This window comes from Arachis duranensis, chromosome 2 (assembly GCF_000817695.3).
Source record: "Arachis duranensis cultivar V14167 chromosome 2, aradu.V14167.gnm2.J7QH, whole genome shotgun sequence".
In the NCBI taxonomy this organism is placed as follows: Eukaryota; Viridiplantae; Streptophyta; class Magnoliopsida; order Fabales; family Fabaceae; genus Arachis; species Arachis duranensis.
In genome coordinates, this window is record NC_029773.3 from 42,298,646 (window position 1) to 42,317,950 (window position 19,305).

General features: G+C 41.0%; 1 protein-coding gene and 1 non-coding gene across 2 annotated transcripts; one reads left to right on the top strand and one right to left on the bottom strand.

Annotated features, from left to right (window-relative positions):
• Positions 1–9,702: 9,702 nt before the first annotated feature.
• On the bottom strand, positions 9,703–10,941 carry LOC107474341 (uncharacterized). The gene has a single exon (XM_016093967.1). It carries the CDS (start codon positions 10,939–10,941, stop codon positions 9,703–9,705), a length of 1,239 nt encoding a protein of 412 aa, XP_015949453.1.
• An 866-nt stretch (positions 10,942–11,807) lies between these two features.
• On the top strand, positions 11,808–11,915 carry LOC127745087 (small nucleolar RNA R71). The gene has a single exon (XR_008006279.1). It is a non-coding gene; the product is annotated as a small nucleolar RNA R71 (small nucleolar RNA).
• The last annotated feature ends 7,390 nt before the right edge of the window (positions 11,916–19,305 follow it).

Here is a 19,305-nt window from a genome sequence, read left to right on the forward strand (position 1 = left end):
CTTCACTGGGTGTTTTGAACGCCCAGCTTTTTCTCTTTAATTCCTCTGTTTTATGTTCTTGGATCTTCATTTTGCTAAATCCTTTATTCAAGAAAATATGTTTTCACTTTTGAAAAACAACGAAATGAGTCAAAACATATAATTCTTGGATCAAAACACAAGATATATGCAAGAACATTATGAACGTCAAGATGAACACCAAGAACAATCTTGAAGATCAAGATGAACATCAAGAACTCAGTTTTCTTAATAAAGGAAAACATGGAGGACACCAAACTTAGAACTTTCTCATGTTTGGGCCATATGAATGCAAGAATGCATATGTAGAACATCATGCAGTGCAAATCAATAAATCATGAAGATCAAACAAGGCAATTCATAAAGAACAACTTGAAGATCATCAAGAACACAATGCATGTGTTTCAAAAATTGCAAGACAATTAAAATCATGTAATTGACACCAAACTTAAAATTTGGCCCTAGATTCAAACAAGAACCATGAGATATTTTTGAGTTTTTATGATTTTATGAATTTTTTGGGTTTTTTCGAAAAATTATTTTTTTGAAAAACGAAAAAAAAAAGAAAAAATTTTGAAAGATTTTTGAAAACTTTTGAAAACAAAATAAAGGTTGAAATAAAAAGAAAATTACCTAATCTGAGCAACAAGATGAACCGTTAGTTGTCCAAACTCGAACAATACCCGACAACGGCGCCAAAAACTTGGTGCACGAAATTGTGATCTCAATGGCGCCAACAACTTGGTACGCGCAATTGTAATATCACTCTTTTTCACAACTTCGCACAACTAACCAGCAACTGCACTGGGTCGTCCAAGTAATAAACCTTACGTGAGTAAGGGTCGATCCCACGGAGATTGTCGGCTTGAAACAAGCTATGGTTACCTTGTAAATCTCAGTCAGGCGGATTCAAATGGTTATGAAGTTTTAATAATTTAAAATATAAATAAAACATAAAATAAAGATAGAGATACTTATGTAATTAATTGGTGTAAATTTCATATAAGTGTATGGAGAAGCATTGTCCCTTCTGAATCTCTGCTTTCCTATTGCCTTCATTCAATCTTTCATACTCCTTTCTATGGCAAGCTGTATGTTGGGGGATCACCGTTGTCAATGGCTACCGTCTGTTCTCTCAGTGAAAATGGTCCAAATGCGCTGTCACCGCACGGCTAATCATCTGTCGGTTCTCATTCATGTTGGAATAGGATCCATTGATCCTTTTGCGTCTGTCACTATGCCAAACACTTGCGAGTTTGAAGCTCGTCACAGTCATCCCATCCCAGATCCTACTCAGAATACCACAGACAAGGTTTAAACTTTCCGGATCTCAAGAATGCTGCCAATTGATTCTAGCTTATACCACGAAGACTCTGATCGTGAACCAGAAGGCTAAGAGATATGCATTCAAGCTTGTTTGCATGTAGAACGGGAGTGTTTGTCAGGCACGCATTCATAAGTGAGAATGGTGATGAGCGTCACATAATCATCACATTCATCATGTTCTTGTGTGCGAATGGATATCTTAGAACAGGAATAAGCATGAATTGAATAGAAAATAGTAGTAATTGCGTTAATACTCGAGGAACAGCAGAGCTCCACACCTTAATCTATGGTGTGTAGAAACTCCACCGTTGAAAATACATAAGTGATGAAGGTCCAGGCATGGCCGTGAGGCCAGCCCTCAATGTCTAAGATCGCATAAACTGATCAAAGATAGATGCCCAGATTCCAAGATGAAAATACAATAGTAAAAAGTTCTATTTATACTAAACTAGTTACTATGGTTTACAAAAATAAGTAAGTGGTGCAGAAATCCACTTTCGGGCCCACTTAGTGTGTGCTTGGGTTGAACATTGAAGCTTTCACGTGTAGAGGTCTTCCTTGGAGTTAAACACCAGTTTTGGTGCCAGTTTGGGCGTTTGACTCCAACTTTTATGCCAGTTCTGGCATTTTGACGCCAGAAAAGGGCAGAGAGCTGGCGTTTTGACGCCATTTAATGTCATCAAAACTCGCGCAAAGTATATTGACTATTATATATTGCTGGAAAGCCCTGAATGTCTACTTTCCAACACAGTTGAGAGAGCGCCATTTGAAGTTTTGTAGCTCCAAAAAATCCATTTTAAATGCAGAAAGGTCAGAATCTAACAGCATCTGCAGTCCTTTGTCAGCCTCTGAATTAGATTTTTGCTCAGGTCCCTCAATTTCAGCTAGAAAATACCTGAAATCACAGAAAAACACACAAACTCATAGAAAAGTCCAGAAATATGAATTTTGCTTAAAAACTAATAAAAATATACTAAAAACTAACTAAATCATACTAAAAACTATATAAAAACAATGCCGAAAAGCGTATAAATTATCCGCTCATCAAACACCCCTCAATTTCTACTTGTCATGCCTTCTAGGACTAGTTACCTTTCATGACTCATTTTCTTTTTACTTCATTCAAGGTTCTTCACTTAGTCTTTTGTTTCTTAGTTCTTTGAATAAGCCTTATTAGTCTTAGTCTCATTTTCTCTTGTTCTTACACACTCACAACAACTCTTATGGAGACAAATTACACTTTATTGATGTAAATAAAGACTACAGTTATCATTGCATTTTCTTTCCTTCATATCAAAGTACTCACAAAAGACTTCAAGTAATAAAAATAAAAACATAAAACATAAACTATCCTAACATTATCAATTATTCTCAATCATGAAGTAAAGCAGATAGATAAGAATTTAAACAGAATTCAGAAATTCAGGAAATGTCAACCATGGAACTCAACAACCTTGTGTAGCTTCTTTAGTTCATTGGCCCCTTGCCTTTGTCCTTCTTCTTGGAAGGGGAGGAATCATCTTCGCCCTTTTTGGAGGATCCTTCTTGTGCTTTCTTGTCCTTGGGCTTCCAGAAACCCAGCCTTACCATATAATTTCTTTCGTCCTCTTTGTGCTTAGCTAGGATCTCCTCTTGTATAGCACTCAATTCCTCCAGCCCTTGCATAAATGTTGGGTATCCAGGGTTGATGGCGGCCACAGCATTACACAAGTGATTCAGCTCCGCTTGTGTGTTGATATCATATTGCCTCCTTGAAATAGTCCGGGCATCATAGAGATACCTGAACTCAGCAAGGTTCCTCTGTTGCCATTTATTTTGCGCTATCACTTTGTCAAGTGCAATTTGCACCTCCCCCCAGTCGAACTCCTCTTGCTGCTCCTTCTTTGCTTGCTCAAAGCTTCCTTGGAGGTTTTGTATTTTCTCATTCACTTGGTTCCATTGCTCCCTTTGGCTACTTTGAAATTAGTTGACATCTTCCCTCAGTTGATGCAGATCTCCCTTCATTTGATGCATGTCTCCTTGCAACTGCTCCCAGTTCATTCCTTCAGGGAATTGTTGATATTGTTGATATTGTTGATATGGTGGTGGTTGAAGTGCCAGAAATTGTGGTTGCTCCTCTGCCTCCTTTTCCTCTTGTTTTTATGGTTGTGCCACATGAGCATGAGCTCTTTGCTCTCTAGCCCTTTGAAGTGGATTGACGGCCAACACATTGGCCATCTTCTTTGCAGTTATAGGCTTATCTTGCTTCACCAACACCTCATCAATCACCTTCTCAACTCCAACGTCATCACATAGCTTTTGTATGATGCTGGGGAATGCCAATCTTGTGCTGTCATTAGTGCTCTTCAGTATCTTGTTGATGTTATTGGCAATCAACTCCTCAACATTCATGTTCTCTCCCTTTATTATGCTGTATATAAGTACAGCCCTCTCCTTGGTCACCTCAGAAGTGTTTGATGTAGGGATCAAAGATCTTCTCACAAAATCTAGCCACCCCTAGCTTAGGGACTCAAGTCCCTTCTTCTCAGCTGGTTAGGTTTTTCATCTTTGTCATTGATCCACTGTACATTTAGTACACAGATTTCATTCAGGATTTCATCAAATCCTGGGTCTGGTTGCTTCATCATCTCCTCATAACTCTGAGTGGAGTTTGTCCTTTTTACCATCAGCACCCTTTCTATGTTAGAGGGACTATAATCAATGGATTTTCCCCTCACATAGCTAATATACCCATAAGTTTGCCCTGGTTGTGGCACTGCATTGGCACAGAACTCCCTTACTACACCTTCCATCACTTTCTTTGGTGGGTTGAAGAAGAGTGCCCAGCCCCTGTTGTTGATCTCAATGTTGATCTCAAGGTGCTCATTCCTTCCCAGTTGGAAGCCAACCTCTGGGATGATCTCCCTCTCACTCACCGAACCATAAAATTGGTTTTGGTTGAACGCGGAAAGGAATTTATACTCATTAAAGTTTGAGGTTGAGGAACTAGAGGTTGGTTCTTTGGTCTTTCTTTTCTTTGAGGTTAACAATCTTGGTGGTTCCATTAGGTGGAGAGAGAGTGTGTTTGAGGGTTCTGAGATAGTAATGGAGTGTTGCAAAGAAACAAAAGCAAAATAAAGTTTTGTTCTAACACCAAACTTAGCACTTAATTATCCCAATCAAGTAGAAAGATAGAGAGAAAGGGGATGAAAAGAAGAACGAGAAAAGAGAAAGAAGGGTCTGTGTGAGTTACTTTTATGTATGGAATGGGTTTTGAAGTGGGGGGATTGGGAGAGTGAGGGGATTTATAGGGGTGAAGGGTGTGGTTCGGATGGTGGAAAAAGAAGGTAATTCAATGTTTTCCCACTTGTGGAGTGGTGCCTAGTGTGGGAAGAGGCTCCAATCCTTATCCCACTGTGCCCTCTGCATCTGTTGAATTCCAAAGTGTAAGTACACTTTGACCTCCTTATTATCTATCAAGTGGGGGCCCCATTCAATCTCCAGAAAAAAGAAACCGAAAACCCCATTAGTAATGACAAAATAATCCTCCACATTCCTTTTCAATGCTAGTGAATGGAGCTGCAACTGATGGGTGTCCCTTGGGACACCAAACTTAATTCATTTGTATGTCAATAAATTGGGTTCATCATTGGGTTTTTAATGTGTTCATAGGGAAGAAGTAATTCCAATGCTTTCACATTCTTTGCTTCTAATCTCTCGTGAACACATTAAAATTCTCATTCAAGCCTCCACCAATATATTAAATGCTTTCAAATTGAGTGGTATTGTGCTTGCCAAGGGATCCTCGTATGGTGGTGGCCACACCAAACTTAATCTCTGGGCTTACTCTTCAAAATTTAATTTATCCAAATGGTTGTAAGCCTAGATCAAGTTGGTGAGTGGCCACACCAAACTTAGCTTTTTAGCTAGTTCTTAGCCCAATCACTCATCATTATCAGTAAATGCTTTCATCCAGTTGCACTTCCAAGAATAGGAGACAAATTAATTCATAAAGCTATCCTAACTATCAAAACTGAAATTAACTTCCTAAGCTAATATTCACAATCTACTTCTAATAAAGCAATAAATCAAAAGGATACAAAGTGTTGGGGTGCCTCCCAACTAGCGCTTCTTTATCATCATTAGCTTGACGTTCTTCCTTTTTCAGTTGAGGTGGTAGCTCACTCTCCTTTCATCCAGTGAGTCCCCCAGGTAATGCTTGAGTCTATGGCCATTTGCACTGAAGGTTCTTTGTGTTTTGTCCTGCATGAGTTCCACTTGACCATAGGGGTACACTTTGATGATGGTGAAGGGTCCAGACCATCTAGACTTAAGCTTCCTAGGGAAGAACCTAAGTCTAGAATTGTACAATAACACCTTTTGTCCTTCAGTGAACTCCCTCATTGCTATCTTTTGATCATGCCACCTTTTTGTGTTCTCTTTGTATATCTTTGCATTCTCATATGCTTAGTTCCTGAATTCCTCCAGCTCGTTGAGTTGCCTTAGCCTCTTTTCTCCAGTAGCTTGCTCATCAAAGTTCAGTAGTTTAGAGCCCAGAATGCTCTATGTTCAAGCTCAACTGGCAAGTGGCAAACCTTGCCAAAGACCAATTGGTATGGAGACATCCCAATGGGTGTCTTGAAGGCTGTCATGTAGGCCCATAAAGCATCATCTAGCTTCTTAGACCAATCCTTCCTCGAGCTTCCAACATTTTTTTCAAGAATCCTTTTTAGCTCCCTGTTGGAGATCTCTACTTGCCCATTGGTTTATGGATGATAAAGGGTTGCCACCTTGTGCTTGACTCCATATCTGAAAAGGAGTGCTTTCAGTTTTTTATTTCAGAAATGAGTTCCTCCATCACTAATGAGTGCCTTGGGAACTCCAAATCTGCTGAAAATGTTCTTTCTTAAGAAGCTCATTACAACCTTTTTGTCATTTGTTGCAGTGGAAATAGCTTCTACCCACTTTGACATATAATCTACAGCCACAAGTATATAACTATTTGAGTAGGAGGATGGGAAAGGCCCCATAAAGTCAATCCCCCATACATCAAATAGTTTTAACTCCATTATAAATCTTTGTGGCATCTCATTTTTCTTGGGTAGGTTGCCAGCCCTTTGGCATTCATCATATCTTGACACCAAGTCCTTTGCATCCTTGAAAATGCTTGGCCAGTAGAATCCACATTGGAGCACCTTGGCTGCTGTTCTTTCTCCACTAAAATGGCCTCCATATGCAGATCCATGGCATTGCCAAAGCACCTCTTGTCCTTCTCCATGGGATATACACCTCCTCAAGATCCCATAAGCACACTTTTTGAACAAATATGGCTCATCCCAGATATAGTATTTGGCATCTTTGATGAGCTTTCTCCTCATGTGTTTGTTGATGTTGGTTGGTAGTTCCCCAATGGCCTTGAAATTGGCTATGTCAGCAAACCAATGGGTCTCTTGTATCATCATCAATTGCTCATCAGGAAAGCTTTCATTCACTGCGAGATGGTGTGCTCCTTCTTCTTCTTGTAGGATCCTTGAGAGGTGGTCAGCAACTTTGTTTTCTGCTCTACTCCTATCCTTAATTTCGATGTCAAACTCTTGGAGTAGCAGGATCCATCTTATTAGCCTTGGCTTGGACTCTTGTTTGGTAAGCAAGTATTTGAGTACTGCATGATCAGTGAATACAATTACTTTAGAACCAATGAGATATGATCTAAATTTATCAAAAACAAAGACAATGGCAAGTAATTCCTTCTCTGTAGTGGTGTAGTTCCTTTGATTCTCATTAAGAACCTTGCTGGCATAATAAATGACATGCACCAATTTATCCTTCCTCTATCCTAAAACAGTACCCACAGCAAAATCTGATGCATCACACATCAACTCAAAGGGTAGATCCCAACATAGTAGTGCTATGATAGGTGCAGAGGAAAGTTTGTTCTTAAGTTCCTCAAAAGCTAACATGCATTCATTATAAAAAACAAAAGGCACGTTAGAGACAAGTAGGTTGCTCAATGTTTTGGCAACCTTAGAGAAGTCTCTAATAAACATCCTATAGAAGCCAGCATAGCCCAAAAAGCTTTTAATTGCCTTGACATTGCAAGGTGGGGGTAACTTTTCAATCACCTCCACTTTTGCTCTATCCACTTCTATGCCCTTTTTTAAGATTTTATGACCAAGAACCACCCCCTCTGTAACCATAAAATGGCATTTTTCCCAATTTAAAACAAGGTTGGTCTCTTGGCATCTCTTTAGCACCAAGGCTAAGTGATGTAAGCAATCAGAATATGTGTTACCAAATACAGAGAAGTCATCCATAAACACCTCAATGAATCTTTCAATCATGTCTGAAAATATGGAGAGCATGCACCTTTGGAATGTTGCAGGTGCATTGCACAATCCAAAAGGCATCCTCCTATAAGCAAAGACACCATATGGACAAGTAAATGAAGTTTTCTCCTGGTCCTTTGGGTCTATAACTATTTGGTTGTAACCCGAATAACCGTCAAGAAAGCAGTAGTATTCATGTCCAGCCAGCCTTTCAAGCATTTGGTCCGTGAATGGTAGGGGGAAGTGGTCCTTCCTGGTGGCTTCATTGAGCTTCCTGTAATCGATGCAAATGCACAAACCAGTCACTGTTTTTGTTGGTATCAGCTCATTCTTCTCATTTGGTACAACAGTGACTCCTCCTTTCTTTAGAACTACTTGTACCGGGCTCACCCATGGGCTGTCTGAGATGGGGTAGATCACCCCAGCTTGCCACAACTTCAACACTTCCTTTTGGACCACTTCATTCATAGTTGGGTTCAGCCTTCTTTGTTATTGTCTTGAGGGCCTAGCACCCTTGGTGCACGAAATTGCAATCACACTTTTGCAATCCACTCAACTAACCAGCAAGTGCACTGGGTCGTCCAAGTAATACCTTACGTGAGTAAGTGTCGATCCCACGGGGATTATCGGTTTGAAGCAAGCTATGTTTATTTTATTATTCTTAGTCAGGATATCAATTAAAATTATTAGTTTGAATTATTAGAAAAATAAAAGAGTGCGAAATAATTACTTGTTGTGCAGTAATGGAAAATATGTTGGAGTTTTGGAGATGCTTTGTCCTCTGAATTCGTGTAACATAATGCTTCCTCACTTTCAAAAGTGCAAAGTTCCTTCCATGGCAAGCTATGTGTAGGGGGATCACCGTTGTCAATGGCAACCGTCCATCCTCTCAGTGAAAATGTTCCAAATGCTCTATCACAGCACGGCTAATCATCTGTCGGTTCTCAATTAGGTTGGAATAGAATCCAGTGATTCTTTTGCATCTGTCACTAACGCCCAGCCTTCAGGAGTTTGAAGCTCGTCACAGTCATTCAATCCTCGAATCCTACTCGGAATACCACAGACAAGGTTTAGACATTCCGGTTCTCTTGAATGCCGCCATCAGTCTAGCTTATACCACGAAGATTCTGATTAAGGAATCTAAGAGATACTCATTCAATCTAATATAGAACGGAGGTGGTTGTCAGGCACACGTTCATGAATTGAGGAAGGTGATGACTATCACGGATCATCACCTTCTCCATAATTAAGCGCGAATGAACATCTTAGATAGGAACACGCATGTTTGAAAGGAAAACAGAAATAATTGCATTAATTCATCGAGACGCTGCAGAGCTCCTCACCCCCAACAATGGAGTTTAGAGACTCATGCCGTCAAAGAGTATATAATTCAGATCTGAAAATATCATGAGGTACAAAATAAATCTCTAAAAGTTGTTTAAATACTAAGCTAGTAACCTAGGTTTACAGAATATGAGTAAACTAAGATAATTGGTGCAAAAATCCATTTCTGGGGCCCACTTGGTGTGCGCTGGGGCTGAGACTTAAGCCTCTCACGTGCTTGGGCTGTTTCTGGAGTTGAACGCTAGGTTGTAACGTGTTTTGGGCGTTGAACTCCAACTTGTAACCTGTTTCTGGCGCTGGACGCCAGACTGCAGCATGGAACTGGCGTTGAACGCCAGTTTACATCGTTTATCTTCACGCAAAGTATGGACTATTATATATTGCTGGAAATCCCCTGGATGTCTACTTTACAAACCAATTAAGAGCGCGTCAATTGGACTCCTGTAGCTCTAGAAAATCCATTTCGAGTGCAGGGAGGTCAGGATCCAACAGCATCAGCAGTCCTTTTTCAGCCTAAATCAGATTTTTGCTCAGCTCCCTCAATTTTATTCAGAAAATACCTGAAATCACAGAATTATACACAAACTCATAGTAAAGTCCATAAATATGATTTTTGCCTAAAAACTAATGATATTCTACTAAAAACTAATTAAAACATACTAAAATCTACATGAAATTACCCCCAAAAAGCGTATAAAATATCCGCTCATCAACCCTCCTCAAGCAGGATCTTGTGCATGCACATTGATAGGCTAATCCCCTTTAAGTCTGTGAGTGTCCAGCCTATAGCATCCTTGTGTTGTTTCAGCACTTGGATGAGTTCCTCTTCTTGCTCCTTACTCAAGCTTGAGTTAATGATCACTGGGTAGGTGCTGTTGTCACCTAGATATGCATATTTCAAGCTTAAAGGTAGGTTTTTCAGCTCTAGTTTTGGTGCCTCTTCTCCATTGTTGTCTTTGTGGTTTGTCATGATTGAACTTTCCATGGTCCCTTGTGGTGGTTCTTCACGTGGTGCTTGTTGCTCCAATTCCATACTTCCTTCATATTGCTCTTCTTCCAAAACTTCTTGAACTATTTGTTCTATGGTGTCCACCATCATGCATTCTCCTATTGATTCCTTGGGATAACTCATTGCCTTGAAGACATTGAAGATCATCTTCTCCTCATGTAATCTCAAGGCTAGTTCCCCTTTTTGCACATCAATGATGGCTCCAACAGTAGCTAGGAATGGCCTTCCTAGAATAATTGAAGTGTTTGCCTCTTCTTCCATATCCAGCACAACAAAGTCAGCTGGAAAAATGAATTCTCCCACTTTCACCAATAAATCTTCCACTACTCCATGTGAAAACTTGAATGTTCTGTCAGCTAGTTTGAGTGCCATTCTTGTTGGTTTGGCTTCCTCACTTCTCATCCTTCTCATCATGTTCAAGGACATGAGATTGATGCTAGCCCCCAAGTCGCATAAGGCCTTCTCAATAGTGATATCCCCTATGATGCAGGGGATTTGGAAACTCCCTGGGTCCTTCATTTTCTGGGGGAGTTTCTTTTGTATGATGGCACTACACTCCTCAGTTAAGACTATAGTCTCCTTTTCTCCCCAGTTTCTTTTTCTTGTCATGAGTTCCTTCAAGAACTTAGCATAGAGGGGCATTTGCTCCAATGCTTTAACAAATGGTATATTGATTTGGAGCTTTTTGAAGATCTCCAAGAATCTGGAAGACTGGTTATCCTTCCCATCCTTTCTTAGCCTTTGTGGGTATGGTGCCTTTGGCACATAAGGCTTTAAGATTGGCTTTGGTAAAGATAGGCCAGTGGTCTCTTCTTTCTTCTTGTTTTCAAGTTTTTTTGCAGCCTCTTCTTCATGGTTCTCCAGGTTTGGGGTTGTCTCTTCTACCACCTTTCTACTCCTAAGTGTGATGGCCTTGCACTCGCCTCTTAGGTTGGCCATGGTGTCACTGGGAAATGTGTGTGTAGGCATTAGAATCTGCTTGGATAAGAACCCCACTTGTGCTTCCAACTTTGAAATTACTGTACCTTGATTCTTTAAATTCGACCTGTATTCTTCTTGGTTGGCATCTATCTTCTTTTCAGCCTATGCTTGCCTCTCCAAAAGGGTGGACATAGCCCCTGTGAGCTGTGATGATAGCTGCGCTATTGCAGCCTCTACTCTCTCAAAGTTACCCTTGATTTCACATGGTTGTGAAGTTGGGGTTAATGTGCCTTGATGGTGGTGTGTTTGCTGGGTGGAAGGATATGATGTGTGAGGTGGATTGTGGTAAGGTCTGTTGTTGTTTGATTGATGGTTGGGGTTGTGATTTTGGTATTGATTGGCTTGGTATGGTTTGTTGTGATCTTGGTTGTGATTTTATTGGTTTTCCCACCCAAAATTTGGGTGGTTCTTCCATCCTGGGTTATATGTCTTGCAGTTAGGGTCATACGGTGGTCAAGAGGAGTTATGAACATAGTTTGCTTGCTCACATTCAACTTCTGGTGCATCTCCTTCTTGGGGTGGTGCTTGAGCTTGGACAAATGCAACTTGATTGTTCTCCATCTTCTTGGTTAAGTCTGCTAATTGTGCTGCAATTACGTTGTTTTGTGCCAACAAGGCATCCATAGAATTGAGTTCCAGCACCCCTTTCTTTTGGCCTCTTTCTGAAGTATAGAAGTAGTCATTCTCAACTACAATTTCAATGACATCTTTGGGTTCTCAATGGTCTTTTTCTTGTTGAGTGAACCCCCTGAAGAGTGGTCCACAGCCTTCCTCGATTCATAGGTTAATCCTTCATAGAAAATGTGGAGCTGCACCGACTCATTAAACATATCTGGTGGGCATTTTCTTGTTAGATCCTTCAACCTCTCCCAAGCCTCATAGAGTGTTTCACCATCTAGCTGTCTGAAGGTTTATACCTCAGTTCTTAGCCTGTTGATCCTCTGCAGAGGGTAAAATCTTGCTAGAAATTTGTTCACAACATCCTCCCATGTGGTTTAGCTCTCCTTGGGAAATGATTCTAACCACTTTGTTGCCTTATCTCTGAGTGATAAAGAGAATAGAAGTAGTTTGTAGGTGTCAGGGTGTACACCATTGGACTTTACAGTATCACATATCCTCAAGAATGTGTTGAGATGTTGATTTGGATCTTCTTGAGCACCTCCTTCATATGAACAGTTATTCTGGACTTGTGTGATGAGTTAGGGTTTCAACTCAAAATTGTTAGCATGGATTGTTTGCTTAAGGATGCTGCTACCACAGTTTCCTGGATTTGGGTTGATGTAGGAGCCTAAAACTCTCCTCTCTTGCCCAGCTTGATTTTCAGCACCTCCTCCAACATTGTCGTGCGCTTCGTCTTCCATGGTGGTTGTTAGATCTTCTTCCACTAGTTCTTCTCTAACTATGCCTTTGCCTCTAGCCTCCCTCCTCAATCTAAGGAAGGTTCTCTTAGGTTCACTATCAAAAGAGGATGAAGTTTCTCCTCTTCTACCTGTCATACATTAAACACACAGCAAGAAAAGAGCAAGTGAAAGAATCACCTTAGTTAAGATTAGTGGTTAGCTTGACTGATACAATTAATCAAACAGTTAGAAGAGTGAAAGTATAAACAATGAAAAACGATCTAAAAAAAAGAAAGAAAAACAGAAGTTAGATGAGAATTGAAAGATCACAAAAAAAAAAGGACAACAAGGTAAATGAAAATTCTTAATCTAGCTCTCCAATCAATTTAATCATTGTCAAATTGAAACCAATCCCCGGCAAAGGCGCCATAAAACTTGATGAGTCTAAGATTCACTCCCTTCCCAATAATATTGATGAATCTATTCTTTGGCAAGCGCACCAAAATTATCATCAAGTATTAACCCACAGTGGAGTGGGATCATATCCACAGAGATTGGTAGATTTGAACAATTTTAATTAACTGGTGAATTAGTCAAGCTTAACAGGGTAAGTTGTAAAGAGATAAGAATGGGGGAATTCATTGAGATCAGGAGATATTATCTCTTTGGATTAAATCCAGCTCATATCCTCTTCAATCATACAACTCATTGACCTCTTGGCAATCATGATTGACTGAGCCCCAATCCCTTGGTGACTCAATCTCTCAGATCTTGATCAATAGCCAATTCCTTGGTCTAATTGCTCATAAAGAGAGATCTGCTTGGTCCTTGATTATACCACAAATCCTCATAGGTCCAAGTAGAGGGAGGATTATATGTCACCATATCCAAACACCGAAACCCAGATTATACTCAAGTGTGGGAAGGGATTTCTATCATGGTTTCATGTTTCCTTTTCCAAGGTTCCCATGAAACCCATTTTACATTCAATCTCTTTTCCAAGTTAATTGAACACTAAGCATAAAAATCAAAATTCCTTCTAGCAAATCAAAGAGAAGAAAAAATTCACTATCATTAATCCATCAAGTACAATAGAGCTCCCTTTCTCAATGAGAGGGAATTTAGCTACTCATAACTCAGAAAGAAAGTACAAAAGATGGAAGAGATGATGTGTGAAAAGTGAAAAGTGAATTGAAAACTAAAACTCTACAATCTCTTGAGATAGTGATCTCTGTGACTTGTTAACCCCCTTTTTCCTATACTTCCAAGGGTATTTATACTACTCCTAGATCTAGAAATAAAGGAAATTACAAAAATGAAAAGAAAATTACAATTCAGAGGGAAAAGAAACTCAACAAATGTGATCTTCCAGCTGGCGTGTGACTGGCGCCTCTCTGGCGTGTCACGCTTCCTTTGTTTCTTCCCTGGCGTGCTACGCCTTCGAGCCAAAGTGGCACGCCCAGGGCATTTTAATTGGCCCAAGTAACCTTGCGTGCCATGCCTTCGACACCAAATGGCACGCCCAAGGTCATCTTCCTCATCTCCATGCTTCTAAAAATTTGTACCAGCGGGCACGCCTAGGGTCTGGCATGCCACGCCCCTCTTAAAGCTTCACCCTCTTGCTGGCGTGCCACGCCTCGTCATCCAAGTGGCACGCCTAAGTTCACTGGCTTCTCTTCTTCCTCTCTGGAAAATACTACCAGTGTGCCACGCCATGAGACTGGCGTGCCATGCCTTTTCAATTGCTTCATCTTCTTGCTAGCGTGCCACGCCTCATCACCCAAGTGGCACGCCTAAGTTCATTGTCCCTTTATTTTCTCCTTTGGAAAACACTACCAGCGTGCCACGCCATGAGACTGGCGTGTCACGCCCTTCATTTGCCTTTGTCCCAATGGTTGGCATGCCACTCCTGGACGTTCAAGTGGTACGCCAAAGTGGGATGATTGAGTAGGCATGCCACGCCTTCGATACCAAGTGGCACGCTCAGCTTTGTTTGGCTTCCTTAAGTGCTGGCGTGCCACGCCTCATCACTCAAGTGGCACGCCTTAGTGGGACTTCTTGAGCTGGCGTGTCACGCCTTCGATACCAAGTGGCACGCCTAGCTTTTTGAATTGTCTTCTTGTTCACTGGCGTGCCACGCCTTGTTGCTCAAGTGGCACGCCCATTCAATTGTGGGTCTCTTAGGCTTGGCGTGCCATACCTTGATTCTCAAGTGGCACACCCAAGTGAACTCTGGAGCTGGCGTGCCCCGCCTTCGATACAAAGTGGCACACCATAGTGATGGTTCTTCTAGGTAATGGATTGGCGTGCCACGCCCAGCTTCTGGCGTGCCACGCCCCTTTGATGGTCTTCATTGTTGCTCTCTAAAATGTTGTACCAGCGTGCCATGCCCAGCTTCTGGCGTGCCACGCCAATATATTTTTGTGGTGTTTGATCCAAGTGGCACGCCTGCTTCACACGCCCCATTTGTTTTTCTTTTTTTTTTCATTTTTGATGTCTTTTCCACCTAAAATTTAGCACAAACTCATTTCAAAGCAATGTACTATGATATTCATCAATTAAGGCATGAATCACAATGATCAAATGAGACTATGCCTCTTTTATGGTCCTTTTTATGCAAGAAAAAGGGTAGATGATGTAATTCATCAGTACGACTAACCAAATAATTAGCTATAGGTGCGTACCAAGAAACTACTTCAAATATTGTGTGCAAGTTATCAAATGGAAAAGCATCATTGATAGGAGTGGTGTCATTTTTAATGTGCTCTAGGTGACTCAAATGGCCAGCCACTAAATTCTGTAAACCACTTCTATCCTTAATTTCTAAATCAAATTCTTGCAGCAACAATATCCAATGTATCAACCTTGGCTTAGACTCATTCTTAGACAGTAAATACCTTAGAGCTGCATGATCTGAATAAACTACTACTTTAGTACCAAGTAAATAGGCTCGGAATTTATCCAGAGCAAAAATAATAGCTAAAAGCTCTTTTTCAGTAGTAGTATAGTTAGATTGAGTAGCGACTAAGGTCTTAGATGCATAGGCAATATCGAAAGGGTCCTTACCGTCACGCTGAGCTAGCGCTGCTCCTACTGCATAGTTGGAGGCATCGCACATTATCTCAAATGGTTGACTCCAGTCAGGCCCTCTCACAATAGGAGCTTGGGTTAAGGCTGTCTTTAGTTTATCGAACGCTTCCTTGCAGTCAGCACTCAGCTCAAACTCAACATCTTTCGGTAGCAGTATGGAAAGGGGCAGTGCTACCTTACTGAAATCCTTGATGAACCACCGGTAGAAACCTGCGTGACCAAGAAATGAACGAACCTCCTTCACAGAAGAGGGGTAAGGTAGACTAGAAATAACATCTATCTTTGCTGGGTTAATTGAAATACCAGCATTAGAAATAATATGTCCTAGAACGATACCTTGTTTTACCATAAAATGACATTTCTCAAAGTTTAATACAAGGTTTGAACTAACACATCTTTCTAATACCTTAGCTAAACCATCCAGGTAAAGATGAAATGAATCACCATAAACACTAAAGTCATCCATAAAAACTTCCATACAACTTTCTAGAAAGTTTAAGAAAATACTCATCATGCACCTTTGAAATGTAGCCGGTGCATTACATAAGCCAAAAGACATTCTCTTATATGCATACGTTCTAAAGGGACAGGTAAAAGTAGTCTTCTTCTGATCTTCAGGAGCTATATGAATTTGAAAGTATCCAGTATATCCATTTAGAAAACAGTAGTGTGATTTACCTGACAGGCGATCAAGCATCTGATCGATGAAAGGCAACGGGTAGTGATCCTTGCGAGTAGCATGGTTGAGGCGCCTGTAATCAATACAGACTCTCCAGGAGTTCTGCACTCTCTTTGCTATGAGCTCTCCATGCTTATTCTCCACTGTTGTGACTTTAAATTTCTTGGGCACCACTTGTACTAGACTGACTCATTCGCTATCTGAGATGGGATAAATGATGTCTACTTCAAGTAATCTGGTCACTTCCTTCTTGACAACCTCCAAAACATTAGGGTTAAGCCGCCTTTGAGGTTGACAGACAGGCCTTGCGCCCTCTTCTAGAAATGTCCGGTGTTCACAAACGCAGGGGCTGATGCCTACTATATCTGCCAAGCTCCATCTAATTGCTTTCTTGTGTTTTCTCAGCACAGTAAGCAGCTGCTCCTCTTGTTGGAAAGTGAGTTTCCTTGCAATGATGACTGGGAGCTTCTGATTATCCTCAAGGTACGCGTACTTGAGGTGGGGTGGAAGGGGCTTCAGTTCTATTTTCTGCTCCTAGCTAGGCACTTGATCATCTGGAGCCATGTGTGGTGGTATGACATCTTCAGAAAGCTCAGCGGGCTTCCCCGCACTTGCTTCTTGCTCCATGTGCATTTCTTCTATTTCTTCCTGATGGACTGCAGCCATTGTCTCATCAATAATGTCGCACTGGAAGATGGAGTGATCTTCCGATGGGTGTCTCATAGCTTCATCCAGATTGAAGCTCATTGTTCTGCCATCTATCTCGAAAGAGTAGGTTCTTGAGTAGGCGTCCAGCTTGAATTTTGAAGTTTTCAGAAATGGTCTTCCAAGTAGGATAGATGAAGGTTTTCCTGAGTCATTAGGGGACATCTCCAAAATATAAAAGTCAATAGGGAATGTCAGCCCCTTAATGCTCATGAGCACGTCCTCAGCAATTCCAACTACAAAGATTATGCTTTTATCTGCCAAAACAAAATGTGCTGCCGACCTTTTTAAGGGAGGGAGCCTCAAAGCATCATATACAGATAATGGTATAATACTCACACATGCACCCAAATCACATATGCAGTCAAAAATCTGAATACCAGCAATAGTACAAGTAACCATGCATGGACTTGGATCACTACATTTTTCTGGTATATCACCCATTAAAGCAGATATAGAGCTACCTAAGGGAATAGTTTCTAATTCATTAATTTTATCCTTATGTATGCACAAATCTTTTAGAAATTTTGCATATTTAGGTACTTGTTGAATGGCATCAAAAAGGGGAATAGTTACTTCAACCTTTTTGAAGATTTCTACCATTTTGGAATCGAGCTCCATCTGCTTCCTGGATTTCCTTGCAAGATGTGGAAAGGGGATATGGGTAGCATCTCTTGTAGCTTCAGCTGCTTTTGATGTGCTATTCTCAGGTTGAGTTGCTTCTTCTGCAATCATGTCTTGTACTTTCTCTTCCTCTTCAGCATCTTCTACCTCAACAGCATCTCTAAACTGAATGTTCTCCTTTGATCTTGGCTCATCATGACTCCGCTCTGGCAGTGTGATTCCAGACCTCAAAGTGATGGCATTGATGCCTCCCTTGGGGTTGGATAAAGGTTGAGACGGAAGTGCAGTAGAGCTTGTAGGTGGACTGTTTGGTATATTCATAGATCCAATCTGTAATTCTAGAGCTTGTATAGCAGAAGTCAGACCGTTCAAAGTAGAGCTAAGTGTGTTCTCCATGGTCTTTTTTCTTTGGTCAATGGACTGAAGTAATTCGTCATTGGAAGAGGAAGGTGCATAGGTGCCTTGAGGGCCTTGCTGTTGGTTATTCTGAGATCCCTGGGCTTGCCTTTGGTGAGGTGCTCTGTAAGGCTGTTTTTGATTCTGATGTCTATTGTTGTTGTTCCACCTCTGATTTCTGTTGTTGTCTCTGCCTCCTCTGTTGTAGTTGTCCTTCCATCCATGATTGAAATTATCTCTCCATCCCTGGTTGGAGTTATCTTGCCAACCTTGATTGTAGTTTCCACATTGGTTGTAATTGCTGACTTGTTGATAGTATCCTTGATTCGGGCGGTCATAGAAATTATGAACAGCTGCCACAGTGTTGTCCTCTTGTTGGAGCTACAGACATTCATCAGTGTAATGAGTATAATCATCACATATTTCGCATACTCTTTGAGGAACCAACTGTTGGCTCTGTTGTGCTGGGGGAGGCTGAGGTTGTTGTTGATTCTATTTTATCTGCTTCAGTAGGTTAGTCACCTCATTTAGAGTCTGTCTGAGGGCAGTAGTCTCACTACTAGAGGAAACCTCTTTCACAGCTTTGGGATGGTTGTGCATATGCCTGTAATTCTGAGCAGACTCAACTAGATCGCTGATCAGTTGCCACGCTTCTTCTACGGTCTTGTACTTTTTCAGAGAACCATTACTCGCACCATCCAATGTAGTCTTATCCTGAGGCTTCATGCCTTGTGTGAAATAGCTTATCAATACCAGTTTGTCGATCATGTGGTGGGGAGCATGCATCTAGGAGGTTATTGAAGCACTCCCAATATTCGTAAAGAGTCTAGGATTCGCCTTAAATGATCATTGAAATTTCTTTCCTCAGTCTATCAGTAACTTCAGCTGGAAAGTATTTTTCCAAGAATTCTCTCCTGAGCGTGTCCCAGTTAGTAACAACTACTTCATGTTGAGTGTAGTACCACTCCCTCGCCTTCCCCTCAAGAGAAAACGGGAAAGCAGCTAGCAGAATAGAAGTCTCAGTTGCACCATTACGCCTAATAGTAGAACAGGCTGTCTAATAATCTCTGAGGTGCTTGAGAGGCTCTTGAGTAGGTAAGCCATGAAACTTCAGCAGTAGATTGATTAGTGCAGTTTTCAGTTCAATATCTGTACCCAGATTTGGATGACGCTTGGAAAGGTGGTAGTATAAACTCCGGAGCTCCTGCTTCCTGGAGAGTAATTCTCATGGGAGCTGCCATGTTCTCTGTGCTCAAATCAACCAAATCAGTAGAAAGGGGGCTTGTTTCTTCTTTAAATGATGTTTCAAATTCGACCTCAGAAAGGACTAACCGACGCCGAGTCCGCCTTATACGTGAAATAGTTCTTTCAATCTCAGGATCAAATACGGGTAGGCTTGGATCAAGTAGTGAACGCGTCATTCAATGAAAGAAACATACAGCTCATGGTAATAAAAGAAAACAAAATGCAAATAAATAAATTCTAACC

Coding starts and splice junctions, on each gene's coding strand:
- LOC107474341 (XM_016093967.1), bottom strand. CDS start 10,941: ATGGCCAACCTAAGAGGCGAGTGCAAGGCCATCACACTTAGGAGTAGA.